Below are 22,480 nucleotides of genomic sequence, written 5' to 3'. Positions count from 1 at the left end.
CTCACTGGAAAAGACTCTGATGCTGGGAAAGATTGATGGCAGAAGAAGGGAACGACAGAGGATGAGATGCTTGGATGGCATCACCAACTCAGTGGACATGAGTTTGAGTAAACTCCGGGAGATAGTGAAGAACAGGGAAGCCTGACATGCTGCAGTACATGGAGTCACAAAGACTTGGTCACGATTGAGTGACTGAACAGCAACAAACAACAAAATTTACTTTACAATGTTGTTTGGTTTCCACCATACATTAACATGAATCAGCCACAGGTACACATATGCTCCCTCCCTCTTGAGCCTCCCTCCTACCTCCCACCCTATCCTGCCCCTCTAGGTCGTTGCAGACCACCGGGTTGAGCTCTCTATGTTATACAGCGACTTCCCATTAGCCATCCATTTTACATGTGGTGATCCATATATTTCAATGCTTCTCTCTCGGTTCTTCCTGCCCTCTCCTGCTGCAGCTTGTGTCTTATAACCACTGTGTTGGTGATGGACAGAGAAGCCAGCCATGCTACAGTCCATAGGGTCGCAAAGAGTCAGACATGACTGAGGGGCTGAACTGAACTGAACTGAGAGCCTGCCTCTCCTAAAAGACCGATGGACAAAAATTTATAGTAATATATAACATTTGTTATTTGCATAATTAATTAGTATCATTCTAAGTTTCATTTGCCTGACATCCTGGGAGTAGTTAAATCAAGTTTTATCATGACATTGATTTTTCCAGTGAGAAACTGAGGCACAGACAGGTTAGGCGGCTGCCCTAGATGGACACAGGTAAAGAGATATCGTACAAGTCAAAATCAGGTACCATCTCAGGAACTTTGCCCTATATATCTATATATGCAAAGTATACTGGGTAATTCATTAGGGGAAGAATTTTGTCTAGTGGAAGCATTGACCCTAAATCAGGTGACCCTTGTTTAAAGTCAACCCTAAACCAGTTTCTTACCACAGAAGGGAGCCTCGTCCCTGTGAGACTCTGTTTCTCCAGCATAATCAGAATAAGATCTTACATACTTCATGGGTTATTGTTAAGAATAAAATAAGATACTATGAGGTATCTTGAGATCTGTGACCTGCCAGACACATGTAGGTTTTATTATTATCATTTTTTCTCAACTTAAAATTGAATAATATACCTACTAGCTATAAAATCCTATGTGTGGGGGCTTTTTATTGTTATTTATGAAAGGCAGCAGGGATATGCATGCCCAAATAATAATCTCAAAATTACACTGATTTGATTCAGGGACTCGTGATATGTGCTTTTGTGGTTTTAATATACTTTCCTTATTCGAGTCCTGCTTTGATTTATAAAGATATGAAAATCAGCTTGTGTTTGTTTGCTCCACAGCCAAACCTGAGATTAAAAGTCTCTTTCAGATCATCCCCACATTTCTTAAGCCCCACAAAGTAGTTAATTGAGATTGACCACTAAGTCTTCCTGCCAGCAGGTCTGTGCTCTCTGGGGCTTGGAGGTCCATGATGTGAATTTGTAGGTTAGCCTTGCCCATGACAACCACAGGGATTCCATTCCTCTTTTATCTCTAGGTGATGTTGGGAGTTCCTGATTGGCCTCCTTCCTTGTAAAGAATGGCTCAGAAGGTAAAGAATCTGCCTGCAATGCAGGAGATCGGGGTTCCATCCTTGGGTTGGGAAGATCCCCTGGCCAAGAGAATGGCTACCCACTCCAGTATTCTTGCCTGGGAAATCCTATGGACAGAGGAGCCTGACGGGCTACAGTCCATGGGGTTGCAGAGTCAGATGTGACTGAATGGTTAACACTCTCACTTTTCATCTTAAAGATTCGAACTTTGTCTTAGCCTTTTCCTCCAACTTGTACCTGCTTAACAGGGGGTGGAGGGTAGAAACAGATCACTTTTGTTAATGCTGCTTCCGGGCTTCCCTGGTAGCTCAGTTGTAAAGAATCTGCCTACCAATGCTGGAGTCTCCGGTTCTATCCCTGGGTTGGGAAGATCCCCGAAAAGAAATGGCAACCTGCTCCAGTATTCTTGCCTGGGAAATGCCATGGACAGAGGAACCTGGTGGGCTACAGTCCATAGGGTTACAAAAGAGTCCTAGACAACTGAGCAACTACACAACAGAAATGACAGCAACTAATGCTGCGCCATGGTCCCCTGGACTGAGGGATGCTCTCTTTTGGGTATATCTTTTGTTTCCTTTAACATCATCTCCTTCTTAGCCGATGAAAAGGGCAGGGGCCCAAAGCTTCCTTGTACATTTAGGTTAGGACAATGCTGGAACAAGTGCAATTAAAGAGATGAAATAAGGCAGCAAGCCAACTCTACCATGAGACTCTATGTTAAAAAAATAATGATAAAAATCTCACTGTATGTAATAGATCCATGCCTGACAACTTATGAGCAAATCAATTCTTGAAAATGGATTCCGACTTTAAAGGCAACAGGACACTTTCTGTTCAGAATAATCTCAAGATTAATGTTCCTTAAATGAGAATGGTCATATCAGTTAGCTGTTTTGTAAATTAGGATGTTTGTATAACGGAACATCATGTTTGCACATTTATAATTAATGCATATATAATTTAAGTGTGGGCTTCCCTGGTGGCTCAGCGGTAGAATCCGCCTGTTAATGCAGGAAACGCGTTTGATCCCTGGGTCAGGAAGATCCCCTGGTGGGTGGAATGGCAACCCATTCCAGTATCCTTGCCTGCAAAATCCCATGGAGAGAGAAGCCTGGCGGGCTACAGTCCATGGGGTCGTAAAAGAGTCAGACATGACTAAGCAACTAAACAAGAATTTAAGCGCACATGGACATGATATAATGGGATGCTACAGAATTTGGCTCCCTGAGACCTAGGTATGAGTGTGGCCTTGCCGTTATGACTTGGGCAAATTGCTTAACATCTCTGATTCTCATTTGTCACGTTGATAAGCTAAAGATAGTAAAGTTGAAGAAATGAATGAATGTAAGTTGATAAACTGGAAAACAAGCACGTGCTGATGTGATTTTTCTTCTTAATGCATTCAAAAACAGGTCTTGCAAGGTTGGAGGGGATACCAGAGGCATCATCCCTGAAACTACAACTGTGGAGTGTTTTAAATATTGTTCTGAATGCAAACAGAGGCAGAATTTTCAGTAATTCAGGATTTAATTTGTTCTAATAAAAGACAGAGGCCTTACCCTTCAGCTCACCCCATGGACACTTCATGCCATGAGTCTTTGTAAAGCGAGGATCGGCATCTACCCAGACTTGGCTCAGACAAGCCTGCAAAACCCGGAGTGTTTGCAGTGGGCAGCACTGAAACCAGAAGAGACTTCCCACACTCAGGGTCCCTCCTGCTTGGAGTCCATTGTGCTTCTCTAGGCCTTTCAATTACCATTTTGAACACAACATCTTTGAAAGTTACTTTGCTTTGTTTGGTTGTTCAGGAGCTCACAAATGGCCCCAACTGTGGGAAATAAAAAGCAAATGAGGAAAAGGAAGTCTTTTACAGAGAAACACTTGTTCTGACTGTAGATTAGGCTCAGGACAAAGCAAGCAGAAAGAGGCAAGCTTTTCAAGAGCACATCAACTTTGAAACTTCAGGAAGGTCAGGGCAGGCTTCTGGCCGGAAAGGCTCTTTTATCCCATTAATATAACAGCTTCTGTGAACACAAATATTTTAGCATCTTGGCTAAGTTAACTGGAACTTTTTAAAGGAAATAAATGGCATTCAAAGAATCTAGAATGGCTTTCCAAATACAGTGGAGATAAAACAATGCCGCAGATTCCTCCATCACACTTCTCTGAAATTTTTCTACCATAAACTAGAAGTAAAGATTGTCTGCATGTCAAGCTCACCCCCATGGCAAGTCATCCTGGCACATAAGTCATGGTACCACCCTTTTCCTCTCACTCAAAAACGATCTCCACCAAAGTGGTGTATAGTACAGGTATTTATACGAACAACCATGGTCCAACTAAATTTAGTTCTAAAAGTAAGTAATTGTTTAGACTACAGCCAAAAGCCTGCCTATTACTTAATGGAGAACCAACTAAAGGCTTTCTTATTAGGGATAAGATAAGAATATCACTGTTTTCACTACTATTTAACAGTATGCTGTAAGTATCCACCAATGCAATTAGCGAAGATAAAGCAATTTGTATTATAAGAATTGTAAAGAAAAAGGTAAACTGATCTCTATTTGTATATAGTGTAATTATATATCTGAAAAGTTCTAAGGAGTGAATGGAGCTACTTCAAAAGATAGGAAAATCAGTAAAGTAACAAGTTATAAATTTAACAAACATTAATAGCCTACATGTATAGCTCACCTCCCCCCAACCAAAAATAAAAAAACAGTGAAAATGTGTAATGAAAAAGAACCCATTTAGGTTAGCACATATATATGTATGTGCTGTTTGTGGAAAACTAAAACACTACTGAAAAAATAGTAGATTTGAACAAAGGGAAAAAGACAAACTATATTATTGGATAGAAAGACTCTATCATTAAGAAATTAGTTCTCCCTTAATTATGCTGTACTTTTAATATCTAAATTTAAAATGTTATCATTTTGTCAGATGCAATAAGTTGATTATAAATTAGTTTAGAAAAGCAGCAAGCAAGAATAGCCCGGAAAATCCTGAAAAAAAAAAAAAAAAAAAAACACCTTAAAGAGGACTTAGCTTTTCCAAATAATTAAAATGTATATAAAGAAAATATTGAATCACTATTTACACACCAGGAAGTAACATAGTGCTGTAGGTCAATTATTCACGCTAAGTCATTTCAGTCGTGTCCAACTCTTTGTGACCCTATGGACTGTAGCCCACCAGTCTCCTCTGTCCATGGGATTCTTCAGGCAAGAACACTGGAGTGGGTTGCCATGCCCTCCTCCAGAGGATCTTCTCTACCCAGGGATCGAACCCAGGTCTCCTGTGGATCCTGCATTGCAGGAGGATTCTTTACCACTGAGCCACTGGGGAAGCCCCATAGGTCAATTATACTTCAGAAACAAACTAACGAATTCACAGAAAAATAGGTCATACTTGTGGTTACCGGAGGCAGGTGGTAGGAAGAGGGGGAACTGGATGAAGGTACAAAAAAAGGTCTTGTCTTTTCCTGTGTGCGTGCTCAGTCGCTTAGTCGTGTCCAACTCTTTGCAACCCCATGGCCTGTAGCCCACCAGGTTCCTCCATCCGTGGGATTCTCCAGGCAAGAATACTGGAGTGGGTTGCCATTTCCTTCTCCAGGGGATCTTCCCAACCCAGGGATCAAACCCACGTCTCCTGCGCCTCCTGCATTGGCAGGCAGATTCTTTGCCACTGAGCCACCTGGGAAGCCTAAGCAAAAGGTACAAACTTCCAATTATAAGAGAAATAAGTCCTAGGGAGGTAATGTTCAACACAACAGATATAATTAATATGTCTATATGTTATACATGAAATTTGTTGAGAGTAAATCCTAAGAGTTCTTATCACGGAGAAGAATGTATTTCCTATTTCTTTAGCTTTGTATCTATATGAGATGATAGACATTCACTAAACTTTCGGATAATCACTGCAAGACTTACATGAAGTGGAATCATTACACTGTACATCTTAAACTTACATGGTGCTTTATGTCAGTTATGTCTCCAGAAACTGGAAGGAAAAAAAATACTACGAAGGCTCTATAATTAAAACATTTTGATGTTGATGCAAGAAGACAGATAAACCAATGGAACAAAATAGAAAAGCCAGAAATATACTACTTGCATATGTAAATTTAGTATAGAGTAAAAGAGGCTACTCAAATCCGTGGGAAAGTGGTAGTTTTCTAAAAATTATCATTGAAATAAATGGAGAGCCATGTGGAAAAAAAATAAAACTGGACTCATTCCTCACATAATATACTAGGAGAAATTCCAAATGGATTAGAGATAAAAATGTAAGAAAAAGAAGCATTTAAATTCTATTTTTGAAAAATGTGTAATCACCAAAACCTGGAAATGTAAAACTATGATTTAACATCCAGAAGCAATCAGGGAAAAGATTGACGTGTTCAACTACATGAAAATAAAAAACTTTTGCATGACAAAAAAAATAAGGTTTCCATGAACAAAGTAAAAATAAATGACAAAGTTGACAACATTGGAAATTTATATCATGCTTCCAAAATAAACAGAAAAAAGGACTGTCTAACCCACAGGAGAATGAGCTGATAGTTTTCACAGGAAAGGAGGTGCATGTGTGCTGCTGAGGGGAGGTGGGGGTCTTGTGGACAGGGCACTAGAACAGTGGCGGGGCGGGGGCATCCGGCTGGACGTAGGGTCCTGCAAGCCAGGAACACGCCTCCCCCAGGGCACCATCAGGCATGTCCCCTCAGCTCGGGATGGGAGAACTGAGGCGGGAAAGTGCTGCTGTGGCTCCGGCCATTCTCGGAGGTGGTGGAGTCAATGGTTCTTAAACGTTTGAAAAGATGCTCAACCTCACTCGTAATAAGAGAAAGGAAAATTCTAAATAACATTGAGCTGCCATTTCTCATCTATTAGACTGGCCAAAAATTTTACTGCATGCTCTGTTGGTAAGGCTGTGAGAGGGTAGTCATTCTTGTATATAACCATAGAAATGCCAAGTGATCAAACTTATGGGCATGGAGATATAGGAAGTGTTTCAGAAAATCATAAGTACGTCTCCTTTGAGCTAGCAATCCCAATTTTAGGAACACAAATATATGTTAGCAAAACTATGAAAACATACAGGCACAAGGCTCTTTATTGCATGCTCATTGTAAGAGCAAAAATAGGAAACATCTTAAATGAACGTCAGTAGAGGACTGGTTGGATTAATTATAATACATGTACCCTTGGAAGATTATTTCTACACTGTTGTGGCATGGTCTTCGTTATATAAAGCAGCAACGTTATTGACCTTTTGAGTCAGATGGCTCTTCGTCGTGAGTGGCTGGCCTCAGCTGGCCTCAGCCTGCAGCAGCTTGAGGCAGGGCTTCGGTCCCCGGCCAGAGATGAGGTCGGGCTGCAGCAATCAGAGCGCTGCACTGTAGCCGCTAGACCAAGTGTCAGTGAAAGGCCCTCACCCTTTGGCTTTGCAGAAGAAAATTCCCACAAAGAAAGTGGTGAGCAAGTATTTATTCGGAGGAAAATGTGTACAGTACATGTGGACAGGCACGCGGGCGGACTCAGAGAGTCACGCCCTCCTGACAGTTTAAGTGACGTAATGGGGCGTTTCCTCCAGGTTTCCCCTGGCCAGTCATTCTGACTAGCCTGGTTCAGAGTACGTATCTGGTATGTCTCACGGTCCTCCCACATGTGCACACGTCTCTTAGCCAAGGTAGGTTCCACCAAAGAGGCCTAGCTTGGCATCCGTTAGCATCACTCCCCTCGGACCTCCGAGGAGCCCTTCGGTGCTTGTGTAGCTGGGGAGGTTTCCTGACTGTCAGAATGAGAAGTATGTGGGCCATTACATTCTGTCTGGGCAGCCTCCTCTCTCCGTCCTGCTATTGCTGTTTCGGGGTTTCAGTCCACAGGGAACCAACCTCTACTCCCTTCACACTGGTGGGAGGGGCCCATCTGCCTCCTGCCGCAGGGCTAGCCTGTGCGTTCCAGAAGGTTGAGCAGCTTCCCTGCCCTCTACCCGCCAGGTTCTAGGAAAACTCCGCCCCCAGGTTGTGACAACCAAAACCATCTCCAGACACTGTGAAATGACCCTGGAAAACAAGGTCCTCCTTGGTTGAGAACTACTGATAAAACGTTAGGTGAAATAGCTTCTTGAGGGCAAGTGTATACAGTATGTTTATACTGATAAAGTAAATGGATGAAATATAACATTATTGGAAAAAATGGTTGCTTGCAGGAGAAGGGAATACAAGAAAAGGAAAAATAATGAAGCTAAGCTTGACTATAACTTTTCTGTAAATTTAACACTGGTAATTTTACATGTAATAGAAAATGAAATTAAATGTTAAAAAGGCAAGTCAAAAATTTGAAATTAAATGGAAGCAAACAAATTCATATGTGTATCTAGTTGAAAGCATGTATGCACAAGGTAAACTATTCCACATGACTTTACATGCACTAATTTGACTATATATCCCTGCTGCTGCTGCTAAGTCGCTTCAGTCGTGTCCGACCCTGTGTGACCCCAGAGACAGCAGCCCACCAGGCTCCATCGTCCCTGGGGTTCTCCAGGCAAGAACACTGGAGTGGGTTGCCATTTCCTTCTCCAATGCAGGAAAGTGAAAAGTGAAAGTGAAGTCGCTCAGTCGTGTCCAACTCTGCGACCCCATGGACTGCAGCCTACCAGGCTCCTCCATCCATGGGATTTTCCAGGCAAGAGTACTGGAGTGGGGTGCCATTGCCTTAGTGGAATAAATCTAAAGGACAAAAAGAACTGCAAAAGAATATTAGATCAATTTGAATGACCATAATTGTAATTATAATAACAATATTGCTGTTATTCAGACACTTTGTGGCACGTATTTCAGATAAGTGAATATTCAGACAGGTGAATACGTATGATGATGTCACTGAGCATGAGAAATGTCATCATGGGAGAAAGAAGATACACATGTGAAAAGAACGAGATTACGTAAAAACCTTGACAGGCACCTTAATATTGTTTTTGTTTTATTTTTTACTGTAGTATAATTGACTTACAATATTATATTAACTTCAGGTGTACAACATAGTATCTCAGTATTTTTCTACATTACAAAATGATCACCACAGTAAGTCTGCCTTCAACTTGTCACCATGAAAAGTTGCTATAATATTGTTAACTCTATTCTCTTTGCATTACATCACATTACACCCTTGTGACTTATTTTGTTACTGGAAGTTTATACCTCTTAATCCCTGTAACTTATTTCCCTTAAATCCTCACTTCTCTCCTCTCTGGCAACCACCAATTTATTCTCTGTTTCTATGAGTCTGTTTCTGTTTTGTTATGGTTGTTTTTGTTAGGTTTGTTTTCTGTGTGTTTATATTTCTTCTGTTTGTTTCTTTTTTTTTTTTTTTTTTAAGGTTTTTAAAATAACATTTATTTCTTAAAAGTTAACATGTGCATAACAGGAAACCAAAAAGCACAAGAAGCAAAAAACGAAGTCATTCAGAATCACAAGCAGTTTACCGTGACATGTCCTTCTAGGTCTCGTTTGTGTATCTTCACAACTAAGCATCCATTTTTATGTAATGAAGACCTACAGTTATGTATCATGCTGTTTCACACATCATGAATATTTACCATTTCAAAGTCCCAAAGCTATGAGTATTTTGATAACCAAGAATACACTACACCAACTCAATCTGGAAGGAAAAAAATGTAATCTTGCCTTTCTTGGCAACAAAAATTTCAAAGACAAAAATGGCAACTCTTTCTGTTTTGTTATGTTTGTTTTTCAGATTTCACATATAAATGAAGTTATGATATTTGTCTTTCTCTGAGTTATTTCATTTAGCGTAATAGTCTTTATGGCTATCCATATTATCACAAAGGGCAAGATTTCATTATTTTTTATAGCTGAGTAGTATTCCATTAAAACAATCTGTATCTATCTATCTATCTATCTATCTATATATATATATATACACACATACATATACATGTATCTGTGTGTGTATATATATATATGGTTGCTTCCATATCTTGGCTATAGTAAATAATGCTGCAATGAGCATAAGAGAACATATGTCTTTTTAAATTAGTGTTCTTGTTTTCTTCAGAAAAATACCCAGAAGTGGAATTGTTGGATCATATAGCAGTTCTATTTTTAATTTTTTTAGGAACCTGCATACTGTTTTCCATAGCAGCTGCACCAATTTACATTCCTACTAATAGTGCATGAGGGTGTCATTTTCTCAGCCTCCTCACCAATGTCATTCTGACAGGTGACAAAGGAATCTGACATTCCTTTCAGGTGTCTGTTGGCCAACTGACATATGTCTGTATGTCTTCTTTGGAGTGTTTCTATTCAGGTCCTCTGCTTAGTTTTTAATCAGATGGGTTTTTGATGTTGAATTGTATGAGTTCTTTGTATATTTTGTATATTAACTCCTTATCAAATATATCATTTGCAAATATCTTCTCCCATTCGGTAGGTTGTCTTTTTGTTTTGTTGATAGTTTCCATCACCACACAAATGTTTTTCAGTTTGGTGCAGTCCAATTTCTTTTTGTTTAGCATTTTTTTTTTGGGTGGGGGGCTTTCATTCCCGTAGTCTAAGGAGATGTATACAAAACACACATTGCTAAGCCCAGTGTCAAAGGGTATTTTCCCTATGTTTTCTACTAAGAGTTTTATGGTTTCAGGTCTTACTTTTAAGTCTTTAATCCTTCTGAGTTTATTTTTTATATAAGAAAGTATCTATAATTCAGTTTGTTTTACATATAGCTGTCCAGTTCTGCCAACACCATTTATTGAAGAGGTTGACCTTTCCCAATTGTATAGTCTTGCCTCCTTTGTCATAGATTAATGGATCATATAAGCAGAGGTTTATTTCTGGATTCTCTATTTTATTTCGTTGATCTCTCTGTCTCTGTTTTGGTGAGGTGCCATACCTCATTGATTAGTGTAGCTTTGTAGAATAGTTTGAAGTCAGAGAATATGATGCCTGCAACTTTGTTCTTTCTTCTCAAGATTGTCTTGGCTATCTGTACAAATTTTAGACGTATTTGTTTTAGTTCTATGAAAAATGCCATTTATATAGGGAGGGATTGCATTTGAATTTGTAGATTGCCTTGGGTAATATGGTCATTTTGGCAATATTAATTCTTTCAATCCAAGAAGATGATTTGTTTTTCCATCTTTTCGTGTCATCTTCAACTTCCTTTGTCAGTGTCTTGTAATTTTCTGAGTACAGGCCTTTTACCTCCTTAGTTAGATTTATTCCTAAGCATTTTATTCTTTTGATACAGTTGTAAATTGGATTGTTTTCTTACATTCTTTTTCTGATGGTTCATTGTTTATAGAAATGCAGGTTTATTTACATTAATTCGTATCCTGAAACTTTACTGAATTTAGTATCATATCACGTGTTAACAGTGACACTTATATTTCTTTTCCATTTGAAGTATTTAATTTCTTGTCTGATTTCTGTGGCTAGGATTTCTAAGATGTAAAAGGATTTCTAAATTTGAAAGTGTCAGGAGTGAGCATCCTTGTCTTGCTTCTCGTATTAGAGGAAATGCTTTCACATTTTCACCATTTATTATAATATTGTCTGTAGGTTTGTCCAACGTAGTCTTTATTTTGTTGAGGTGTGTTCCTTCTATACTCACTTTGTTGACCTTTTTTATAATAAATTTATGTTTAATTTGTCAGAAGCCTTTTCTGCATCTACTGAGATGATCATATGATTTTTATTCTTCAATTTGTTATGTGGTGGATCACACTGATTTATGGTTATTGAACCACTCATCCTTCCATTCCTGGGATAAATCTAACTTGATCATGGTGTATGATCTTTTTAATTTATTGTTGAATTCATTTTGCTCATATTTTATTGAAGATTTTTCCATCCTTGTTCACCAGTGATATTGGCCTGTAATTTTCTTTTTGAGGGGTGTCTTTGTCTGGTTTTGGTACCAGTGTTCTGCCAGCCTCATAGAATGAATTCAGTTTTTTGGAATAGTTTGAGAAGCATAGATACTGACTCTTGAAATGTATTGTAGAGTTCTGTGATGCCATCTGGTCCTACACTTTCGTTTGTTGGCAGTTTTTTTTTAATACTGACTCAGTTTCAGTGCTGATAATTGATCTGTTCATATTTTCTATCTTCCTGATACAGTCTTAGAAGATTATAAGTTTCTAGGAATTTATGTATTTCCTCTAGGTTGTCTGTTTTACTGACACAAAATTTGTCATAGTAATCTCTTATGAATGATCCTTTGTATTTCTGTGGCATGAGTTGTAACATCCCTTTCATTTTTAATTTTATTTATTTGGGTCCTCTCCCTTATTTTCTTGATGAGTCTGGCCAAAGGTTTTTCTTGTTTCTTGAGGTAGATGTATATCATTATATACTTCCCTCTTAGAATTGCTTTGGCTGTGTCCCATAGATGCTAGATCATTGTATTTCCGTTTTCATTTGTCTCCAGGCATTTTTTAATTTCTTCTTTGATTTCTTCAGTGACTGTTGGTTGTTGAGTAGCATACTGTTTCAACTCTACATATTTGTGTTTTTTTGCAGTTGTTTTTTTTTCCTTGTGGTTGATATCTAGTATCATACTGTAGTGGTTGTAAAGGGTGCTTGATATGGTTTCAGTGTTCTTAAACTTGCTGAGACTTATTTTCTAGCCTGGCATGTGATCTGTCCTGGAGAATATTCCATGTCCATGTGCATGTGAAAAGAATGTGTATTCTGCTGCTTTTGAGTGGAATGTTCTATATATATATACATATAAAGATAGAGAGAGGAGAAGGCAATGGCACCCCACTCCAGTACTCTTGCCTGGAAAATCCCATGGATGGAGGAGCCTGGAAGGCTGCAGTCCATGGGGTTGCTGAGGGTCGGACACAACTGAGCGACTTCACTTTCACTTTTCACTTTCATGCATCGGAGAAGGAAATGGCAACCCACTCCAGTGTTCTTGCCTGGAGAATCCCAGGGACGGGGGAGCCTGGTGGGCTGCCGTCTCTGGGGTCGCACAGAGTCGGACATGACTGAAGTGACTTAGTAGTAGTAATAGAGAGAGAGAGAGGGAGAGAGAGAGAGAGAGATAATATTATATATATCAATTAAGTTCATCTGGTCAATGTGTCATTTAAGGTCAATGTTTCCTTACTGGTAGTTTTCTGTCTGGATGATCTATCCGTTGACTTAAGTGAAATGTTAAAGTCTCCTACTATTCTCTCCCTTAATGTTTGTTAATATTTATTTGCTATATGTATTTATGTGCTTAATTGGCTTCCCTGGTGAATCATTGGTGAAGAATCTACCTGAAAATTTAGGAGATGTGGATTCAATCCTTGGATTGAGAAGATTCCCTGGAGAAGGAAATGGCAACCCACTCCAATATTCTTGCTGGGAAATCCCATGGACAGAGGGACTATAGTCCATGGGGTTACAAAAGAGTCGGTCACAATTTAGCAACTAAATGATAGCAACATCATGTTGGATAAATACCTATTTGCATTTATTATCTTTTTGTTGGATTGATTCCCTTAACACTATGTAATGTCTTTCTTTGTATCTTGTTGCAGTCTTTGTTTTAAGGTTTATTTTGTCTAAGTACTGCTACTCCAGCTTTCTTTTGATTTCCATTTGCATGGTGTACCTTTTTCCCTTGTGTCACTTTCAGTGTGTATGTATTTCTAGATATGAAATGAATCTCTTGTAGGCAGCAGGGATGTAGGTCTTGTCTTATTTTATCCATTCAGTCACTCTCTGTCTTTTGTAGGAGTGTTTAGTCTATTTTCATTTAATTATTGATAGACATGTACTTACTGCCATTTTGTTAATGGTTTTCTGATTGTTTTTGTAGTTCTCCTTTATTCCTTTTCTTCCCTTGCAATCTTCCCTTGTGATTTGATGACTGTCTTTAGTGTTTATTTGGATTCTTTTCTCTTTATTATTGTGTGTGTGTGTTTATTTTAGGCTTTTGATTTGTGGTTACCATGAAATTTATATATAACATCTTTATGTATGGGTATTGATTTTAAGTTCATTATTTCTTAAGCTTGAATGCATTTTAACAGACTTACATTTTTTACTCCTTTGCTCCCACATTTTTGACAACACATTGTACATCATTTTATTTCAGGTATTACTTATCTCCTTATTACAGATAAAGACGATTTATTACTTTTGTCTTTTTGCCTTCCTACTGAGCTTTATAAGTGTTTTGATCCACTACCTTTCCTATATTTTGCCTTTTCCAGTGAGGTTTTTCCAGTCGTAGCCTTTTTTTAAGTTTCTATTTGTGGCCTTTTCTTTTCCACTTAGAGAAATCCTTTCAACATTTCTTGTAAAGTTGTCTTAGTGGTGATGAACTCCTTTAGCTTATGATTGTCTTTTAAAACTTTCCTTCAATTCTGAATGATACCTTACCAGATAGATTATTTTGGGTGACAGATTTTTTCCTCCATTTCAACACTTGAATATATCATGTCATTTACTTCTGCCCTGTAAATTTTCTGCTAAAAAGTCAGCTGAGAGTGTTATTAGAGTCTTCTTGTTTATAACTAGTTGCTTTTCTCTTGCTGCTTTTAAGATTCCCTCTTTATATTTAATTTTGGTATTTTAATTATAATATGTCTTGCTGTGTACTCTCTGTCCTTCCTGTACATGGATGTCTGTTTCCCTTCCAAGGTTAGGAAATTTTTCAGCTAGTATATCTTCAAATATACCATCTTCCCCCTTTTTCTCTCTGTTCTCTTTCTGGGACCTTTAGTGTGTTTATTAGTGTGTTTTATGTTGCCCCAGGGGTCTGTTAAATTATCCTTATTTTTTTTTAATTCTTTTTTTTGGTTTGTTTTTTCTGTTCAGCTTGGAATTTCCACTGCTCTATCTTCCAGTTCCCTGATCCTTTCCTCCACATCACCTAATCTACTGTTGATTCCTTCTGGAGTATTTTTTTATTCAGTTATTGTATTCCTCAGCTGTTTGGTTCTTCTTTATATTTTCTAAATCTTTGTTAAACTTCTCACTAGGCTCGTCCATTTTATTTTCCCAAGCTCATTAAACGTCTTTATGATCATCATCTTAAACTCGATGGCGGGAGATTGCTCTTTTCCACTTTGCTTAGTTCTTCTGGGGTTTGGTCTTGTTTTTTCATTTAGGCCATATTCTACATCTCCTCATTTTCTATATTTTCTATATTTGTTTTATGTATTAGGTAGTTCAGTTATGTTTCTCAATCTTGGAAAAGTCACATTGTGCAAAGTTGCCTTTGCAGCCCAGCAGCATACTAGCCTCTTGTTACAAGGGCTGTATGTTCTAGTGATGCCTCCTATGTGGGTTGCATGGGCTCTTTTGTTGTGACAGTCAGCTACTGTGGATGTGCTGGCAGGCAGGCTGGCTGTCATCCCTGTTAGCAGCCAGGCCCTGCCACACGCAGTGGCCGACGGCCCACTGTGTTCAAGGTCAGATCCCAGTGTAGTTGGCCACGTGGCTCAGGGCGGGGGTGGGGGAATGGGCCCAGGCTGTGCCAGTCCACTGATGGACAGAGTTGTTAACAGCTTAGTTTTGAATTGGAAGTATCAATATGAACTCATGATATGATTATTAAAAATGCTTTGCTGACTCTGCTAAAAAATACCAAAACTGACAGCAATAAGCATTCCTAACACCAGATCATGGTTTCTAAATGCCACTTCTAACTAAAAAGAAACTAACACCTCTTGAAGTTATAGATAAATCAAGAATGGAGCAGGGATATGTATAAGATGACTGAAAAAATTACCAGTAGCAGTTATTGGAAAGCAAGAAAACTATCCAAGACTGCTTGGGTTGTGTCAGAACATCGCAAGAGCCAACTTGAAAAGGCCAAGGAAGGACCGTGTGTACATCAATAAATATAATCCTTTTCTGCATGAAGTGTGTATACATGTGTGCATGCTAAGTCACTTCTGTCATGTCCTAACTCTGTGCAGTCCCACGGACTGTAGCCCACCAGGCTCCTCTGTCCATGGTATTCTCTAAGCAAGAATGCTGGAGTGGGTTGCTGTGCCATCCAGGGGATCTTCCCGACCCAGAGATAAAACCTGCATCTCCTGCATTGCAGGCAGATTCCTTACTGCTGAGCCATGAGAAAGCCCTTACATGAAGTGTACTTCAAAGTAACCAAACAATTAAAGAGAAGTTTATTTTTAGAACTATTCTAGCTAATAATTGAGGAAGAAATCATAGAATTAAAATGGTGCTGTTTTGCACTTTAATGAATTAGCATTGCATCATGATCATCAGTCAGAGAAGGCAATGGCACCCTACTCCAGTACTCTTGCCTGGAAAATCCCATGGACGGAGGAGCCTGGTCGGCTGCAGTCCATGCTAAGGGTTGGACACGACTGAGTGACTCCACTTTCACTTTTCACTTTCATGCATTGGAGAAGGAAATGGCAACCCACTCCAGTGTTCTTGCCTGGAGAATCCCAGGGACTGGGTAGCCTGGTGGGCTGCCATCTGTGGGGTTGCACAGAGTCAGACACGACTGAAATGACTTAGCAGCATGATCATCAGTGGCCAATAACACAGAATAAGATAGAGAACCAGGTATTATGTATCTCCAGGTGGAAATACAGTTTCACCCATGAGGGGCTTTTGTCAAAAAAAAAAAAAAGAAAAGGAAAGGAAGAAGGAAATTGAATGGGAATTTTATTAAGTCTTCTACATAAATCTGCCAAGATAAGAAATACAGGGGACAGAGGAACATGTAAAACAAAACTATAGGGATACAATAAGCAAAAATTCAGACTGTGGGAACAAAAGAAGTGGCTCGGCTTTTTGATTAACAACAACAGCAACATGAAAACTGCAAGGGACAAGTGTGGGGAGAAGCTACAGATTAAGAGACGACTGCAGGAGACATCAATCAGGTGCAGTGCATGTGCCTTATTTGCACACCTTGGTTAAAAGAAACTATGAAAATATATATTCACAAGTACACAAGCATATCAGTGAAAGTGAAACTGCTCAGTCATGTCCGACTCTTTGCAACCCTATGGACTGTAGCCTACCAGGCTCCTCTGTCCATGGAATTTTCCAGGCAAGAGCACTGGAGTGGGTTGCCATTAAACAATTACAGAAGGATGAACACCAACTGAATATTTAAAGACATTAAGGAATTGTTGTTTTCTCTGTTTAGATGCAGTAGTGGTATTGTGAGTGTGTCAGTGTGTGTTTACTTTGACTCCCTGTCTTTTAGAGGTGTACACTGAAATTACATGATGGCTAGGATGTGCTTCAAGATAATACAAGGGAGCAGATGGGAATGAATGGGCATAAAGATAAAGCAAGATTAGTCATGAACTGATCATTGCCAAAGCTGAGTGATGAATACTCAAGGGTTCATCAAGCTATGACTTTTATAAAATTCTCCTGAAAAGTTTGGGAACAAAATACTTTCTAAAAAGAAACAACTTGGGACCGTGCTCTAGCTACCATTAGCATTAGCACCATGCTCTTCGGTAGACCTCTTTCCTAAGGAGAAGCGCCTCTGCTCTCTCCTCTTTTTCCTTTGCCTCTTTCTTGTTGCTTATCTTGTCATTGCCTCCACGTTGAGTCCACTATAGAGCAGTCAGAGCACATAACCAGAATGTAAGATAATGGGAGCTTAACAAACTGAGGTCACCTTGGGATGTCCTACATTGCGCCTCAGATAATCTTCCGGAATTATCATCCTCCTGGGGTTGTCTCATCTGTTCAATTAATAGTGAGAATATTGATCCTCACAGTTTATATTCCTGTTATCGTGAACTGCTGGTTTATTGTCTATCTCTAATTACAATGCGCTTTCGTAAGAATCTCCCTACCTATTAAAACAGCTGTTTGAAGCTAGGATCCAAGGACACGGAGGGAAGAGAGAGGGAGGGGCCTCTTTTATTATCAATGAGTAAATTGGCATTGGTCATCACTCTTGTCTTCTTTTAACTATAGGTATTTATCAAAGTGCTGGATAATAATGATAACGGCCCAGAATTCTCTCAGCCAAATTACGACGTGACCATTTCTGAGGATGTGCTTCCAGATACAGAAATCCTGCAGATTGAAGCCACAGACAGAGATGAGAAGCACAAGCTGAGCTACACTGTCCACAGCAGCATCGACTCCATCAGCATGAGGAAGTTCCGCATAGACCCCAGCACCGGCGTCCTCTACACGGCCGAGAGGCTGGACCACGAGGCGCAAGACAAGCACATCCTGCACATAATGGTAGGACCAGCCTGCTTAATGCTCTCCTAGCAGAAGCACCTTCTTAAGGCGCACGCCTTAGCCTCCAGGCGGGCAGGGCCCTTGAATTTTGTAAGTAGTAGTAAATTTGATCTTTTCACAGCAGGGTTGCCTTCATTCTTGCCTTTTTACTTCAGACGGGAATCACTGTTGTTAGATACTGACTCCCTATTTTTGCCAAACTGAAATTTAGACAAATTGTACAGTAAAGGCTCATGACAGCCTGACTCGAAAGGGAAGTAACAGACCGTGTTTCCATAAATCTCCGAGGCTGTGGTATTGGTTCGTGTCCAGAAGATTTGGTGGAAATTTTAAAAGAAGTTCCCTGAGAAGATAATCACAGGGTAATCCTTTATTTGACCTGTACAGTCCTTAGTCCTTAGAAGCATTTAGAGGACTGATTTATTACTTATTGCACTGGCATTGGACCTAGCGATAAATACTGGCTCACAAAAGAGATCTCAGAACTCACCTGAGAAGCCTGGAGAAATAAGTCTAAATTTGGGTTCATAGGGTCTCCAAATTGTGTAGAAGTCGCTTTCATTATAAAGCAAAGTTCGACGAGTTTGCATAAATGAGAAGAGTCGCTTTCATTATAAAGCAAAGTTCGACGAGTTTGCATAAATGAGAAGTAAAGATTAGTAAGAAAACACCCTTGTTTATGGCCTAAAACCTGTCCCTTTAACTATCCAAGAGCCCCCTGGGAAATTTCACAGCTACTCCCTATCAGAGGCCCCTGAGTTCCTTAAGACTGGGTAGGAGGGCAGAGACTTAATTTCTGTACTGATTGACTCCAAGATGCACTAAGATGCTGTCAATTCCCAAGCAGCTGAAGTAATGTTCCAGTAAGTGCTGCTCTTTCTTTCCAAGTCTGGAAACCTCTCTGAGCAAGAGGAAAGCTGAGTGCCGTGGTGCTGGCTGTGGTTGCCAGCTGAGAGTGCGGGGAACGGAGGAGGGACTCGGGTTCATCAGATGCATTCCTCTGGCTGCTCATTCATGCGTTCATTGAACAGATATTTCTCCAGCACCCACTGTGTATTACATTCCGTTCTAGACACTGAGGATATAAAAGAGACAAAGTCCTTGCACCCTTGGACATTCGATTGGAAAAGACCTAGATTTCAATAATCCCAAAGTACAGAGTCCAGCGTGGTCCTTAGTGGGGCAGGCTGGTCGATAGACAGGGAACTTAGCATGCTAACTGGCTAGCGTTTACATGTATCTCTTCAGGAACAGAAATCCCCTCCCAGCGACTAACACCATTCTCCAAGCCATGTCTGTTCATTCTTTCCTTAAATAACTCAGAGTTCAGTGTGCTCACCCTGTATCATTTATCATTTATGTAACTGAGTGTTTAGAGCAAACAACTCCTTTATACTGCCTTTCTCCAAGCTAAGCCCTTTTAGTCATTTTGCTCAACTCCCTTCAGGTACTATTTTTGAAAACCCCTTCCCCTTATATGTAAAGGTAGGGTAAGGGATAGGGCCTTTCTTGGTAGATTTTCTAATTTCTTCAAATCTCTCTGAAGTTAGGGGATCTATACCTGAACGCAAAAAAAAAAGCACACATTGGATTAATGCTGCATACAATTATAGCAAAATCATGTGTTATAGAATTGATTAGTTGCAAGCTTCTGCCACAGGACTGGAAAAGGTCAGTTTTCATTCTAATCCCAAAGAAAGGCAATGCCAAAGAATGTTGAAACTACCGCACAAGTGCCCTCCTCTCACAAGCTCAACACCTGCTGGACCATCAAAAAAGCAAGCGAGTTCCAGAAAAACTTCTACTTCTGCTTTATTGACTACACCAAAGTAGACTGGTTTGACTATGTGGATCACAGCAAACTGTGGAAAATTCGGAAAGAGATGGGAATACCAGACCACCTGACCTGCCTCCTGAGAAATCTGTCTGCAGCTCAGGAACCAACAGTTAGAACTGGACATGGAAAAAAGGACTGGTTCAAAATTGGGAAAGGAGTACATCAAGGCTGTATATTGTCACTCTGCTGATTGAACTTATATGCAGAGTACATCATGCGAAAAGCTGGCCTGGATGAAGCATAAGCTGGAATCAAGATTGCTGGGAAAAATATCAATAACCTCAGATATGCAGATGACACCACCCTTATGGCAGAAAGTGAAGAAGAACTAAAGAGCCTCTTGATGAAAGTGAAAGAGGAGAGTGAAAAAGCTGCCTTAAAACTCAACATTAAGAAAAGTAAGATCATGGCATCTGGTCCCATCATTTCATGGCAAATAGATGGGGAAACAATGACAGACTTTATTTTCTTGGGCTCCAAAATCACTGCAGATGGTGATTGCAGCCATGAAATTAAGACATTTGCTCCTTGGAGGAAAAGCTATGACCAACCTAGACAGCATATTAAAAAGCAGAGACATTACTTTTCCAATAAAGGTCCATCTAGTCAAAGCTATATTTTTTCCAATAGTCATGTATGGATGTGAGAGTTGGACTATAAAGAAAGCTGAACACCGAAGAATTGATGCTTTTGAACTGTGGTATTGGAGAAGACTTGAGAGTCTGTTGGACTGCAAGGAGATCCAACCAGTCCATCCTAAAGGAAATCAATCCTGAATATTCATTGGAAGGACTGATGCTGAAGCTGAAACTCCAATACTTTGGCCACCTGATGTGAAGAACTGACTTGCTGGAAAAGACCCTGATGCTGGGGAAGATTGAAGTCGGGAGGAGAAGGGGATGACAGAGGATGAGATGGTTGGATGGCATTACTGACTCGACGGACATGAGTTTTACTAAGCTCTGGGAGTTGGTGAGGGACAGGGAAGCCTGGTCTCCTGCAGTCCATGGTATTGCAAAGAGTCGAGCATGACTGAGCAACTGAACTGAACTAAGCTCCTGCCATATGCAAACCAGGGAGAACTGTAAAGCAGTCAGGCAAGGTTCTTTGGTATTTCACAGTGTGGGGGTGTCACATTTTAGAAATTAAGATTGGTTCATCTTCCCAGTGGTTAGGGTTCTCTCTTAGCTCTGGACCTTTATTTACGTTGGTTCCTCTTGCCTGAAATATATGCCACACACCACCTCCCCCAGCATTTTTCCACTTCTACTTGGTTTTATAAGCTAGGCTACATTCTTCTTACTGCTTACTCATATTTTGGCATTTATCTTTTTGCCTTTTATCTGACTACTTACTTGTTTGCATTCCCTAGTCAACTACTGAGGGTGGGAACTGTTGAAACACCTGGGGCCATCTTGGGGCTTAAGAGATAATAGATGATAATAAATGTTTGTTGAATGAATGAATGAATGACAGTGCCTACATTGCATTCATTACTTCCACATGTCAGTTTCCCCTTTAGAAGAGCCGCCATCCACCGTTCCATTAGCAACTGTTGAGGCAAATTACAGAGGGCTGGGTGAGGGAGACCAGAGGAAAGCGCTGTGTTTGAGATATTCAGGCTTCAGTTCCGGCCTGAACCGGAAACAGGCCAGAGGCCAGGCATAATGCTGAGCAATACAGCGTGGCCTCAGCTCTCACCGTGTTCATAGTCGATGTCCCCACTTGCTGGAAGCACGGTTAGTTACTGAGAACCTACTCGGCCTGGGAACGGGTCAAGCACTTTCCGTGCATGATTTCATTTTGATTTCACTGTAGACACAGCCATGTGAATTCTTTGCAACTTAAAGATTTTAGTCCTATTGCTTCTTGTATTTTGCCTCAAGGTCAGAGATCAGGAGTTTCCTTATCGAAGAAACTTGGCCCGAGTCATTGTGAATGTGGAAGATGCTAACGATCACAGCCCTTATTTTACCAACCCACTCTATGAAGCGTCCGTGTTTGAATCGGCTGCTCTGGGATCAGCTGTACTGCAGGTGACGGCTCTGGACAAAGACAAAGGGGAAAATGCAGAACTCATGTATACCATAGAAGCAGGTGAGAGCTGTTGCAGACAGCAGCATCATGCATGGCACTGGACCCTCAGGAGTATTTATCACCGTGTAAAATTCTCATAGTTACCACTGGCATGTCTCCAAATGGATTTTTTGGCCAAGCAACTGCCCTATTTGCTCAGTGATGGTGTATTAAGTTCTTGGCATTTCAGTAATATGTTTTCCATCATTGACAGCAAAGAAAGAGTTTCCTTTTATTGTGTTCAATCTCAGATTTTTCTGGAATGGAGAAGAGAGGAGACTGCATAATAAACTCTGTGGCTTTTTCTGATGGGTCAACAAGCCCATGGCCTCAGACTGAAATAACCAAAGCCTCCCATCATAGGAGGGCTGCCAGACAGTTCTGTGAATTGAAGCTTAAAGATCATTGTTTTCTTGTCAGCAGGTGGGCTGTGGGCTGTGGACTTCAAAAATGCCCACACTCCTCACACCCCAGTTAGTACAGACTCCCTTCATTGGAGGTGGTATGAGTAGCATGGTAGTGGGTAAGGAACCCAACAGCCTGCTCAACCTGACAGAGAAATAAATACAGGCTCTTGTGTTGTTAAAACTTAAGAGTATTTTAAAAAGTCAATTTTAATATCTAGAAGGCAAGACCGTGGTTTACTGATGGTCTGAAGATGGACACTTAGAAAACACTTATGATAGAAGAGATGAATGTCCAAGCAAGGAGAGGACCGTAAGCC

General features: G+C 40.1%; 1 protein-coding gene across 5 annotated transcripts in view; it reads left to right on the top strand.

The window, feature by feature from the left end:
• The window catches only part of FAT3 (FAT atypical cadherin 3), an 801,654-nt gene that overhangs the window by 655,703 nt on the left and 123,471 nt on the right, over window positions 1-22,480 (top strand). For 3 of the 5 annotated variants that reach the window (XM_070782590.1, XM_070782589.1, XM_070782588.1), the window contains exons 8-9: window positions 17,568-17,843; window positions 21,567-21,777. In XM_070782590.1, coding sequence (XP_070638691.1) covers window positions 17,568-17,843; window positions 21,567-21,777 — 487 coding nt within the window. Of the gene's footprint in view, window positions 1-3,024; window positions 6,210-17,567; window positions 17,844-21,537; window positions 21,778-22,480 lie in introns of those variants that run through there. The other 2 variants (XM_070782591.1, XM_070782592.1) reach the window with 2 other exon arrangements.

This window comes from Bos indicus, chromosome 29 (assembly GCF_029378745.1).
Source record: "Bos indicus isolate NIAB-ARS_2022 breed Sahiwal x Tharparkar chromosome 29, NIAB-ARS_B.indTharparkar_mat_pri_1.0, whole genome shotgun sequence".
In the NCBI taxonomy this organism is placed as follows: Eukaryota; Metazoa; Chordata; class Mammalia; order Artiodactyla; family Bovidae; genus Bos; species Bos indicus.
Note: the sequence above shows the minus strand (reverse complement) of the source record. Positions and strands in the feature narration are given on the sequence as shown.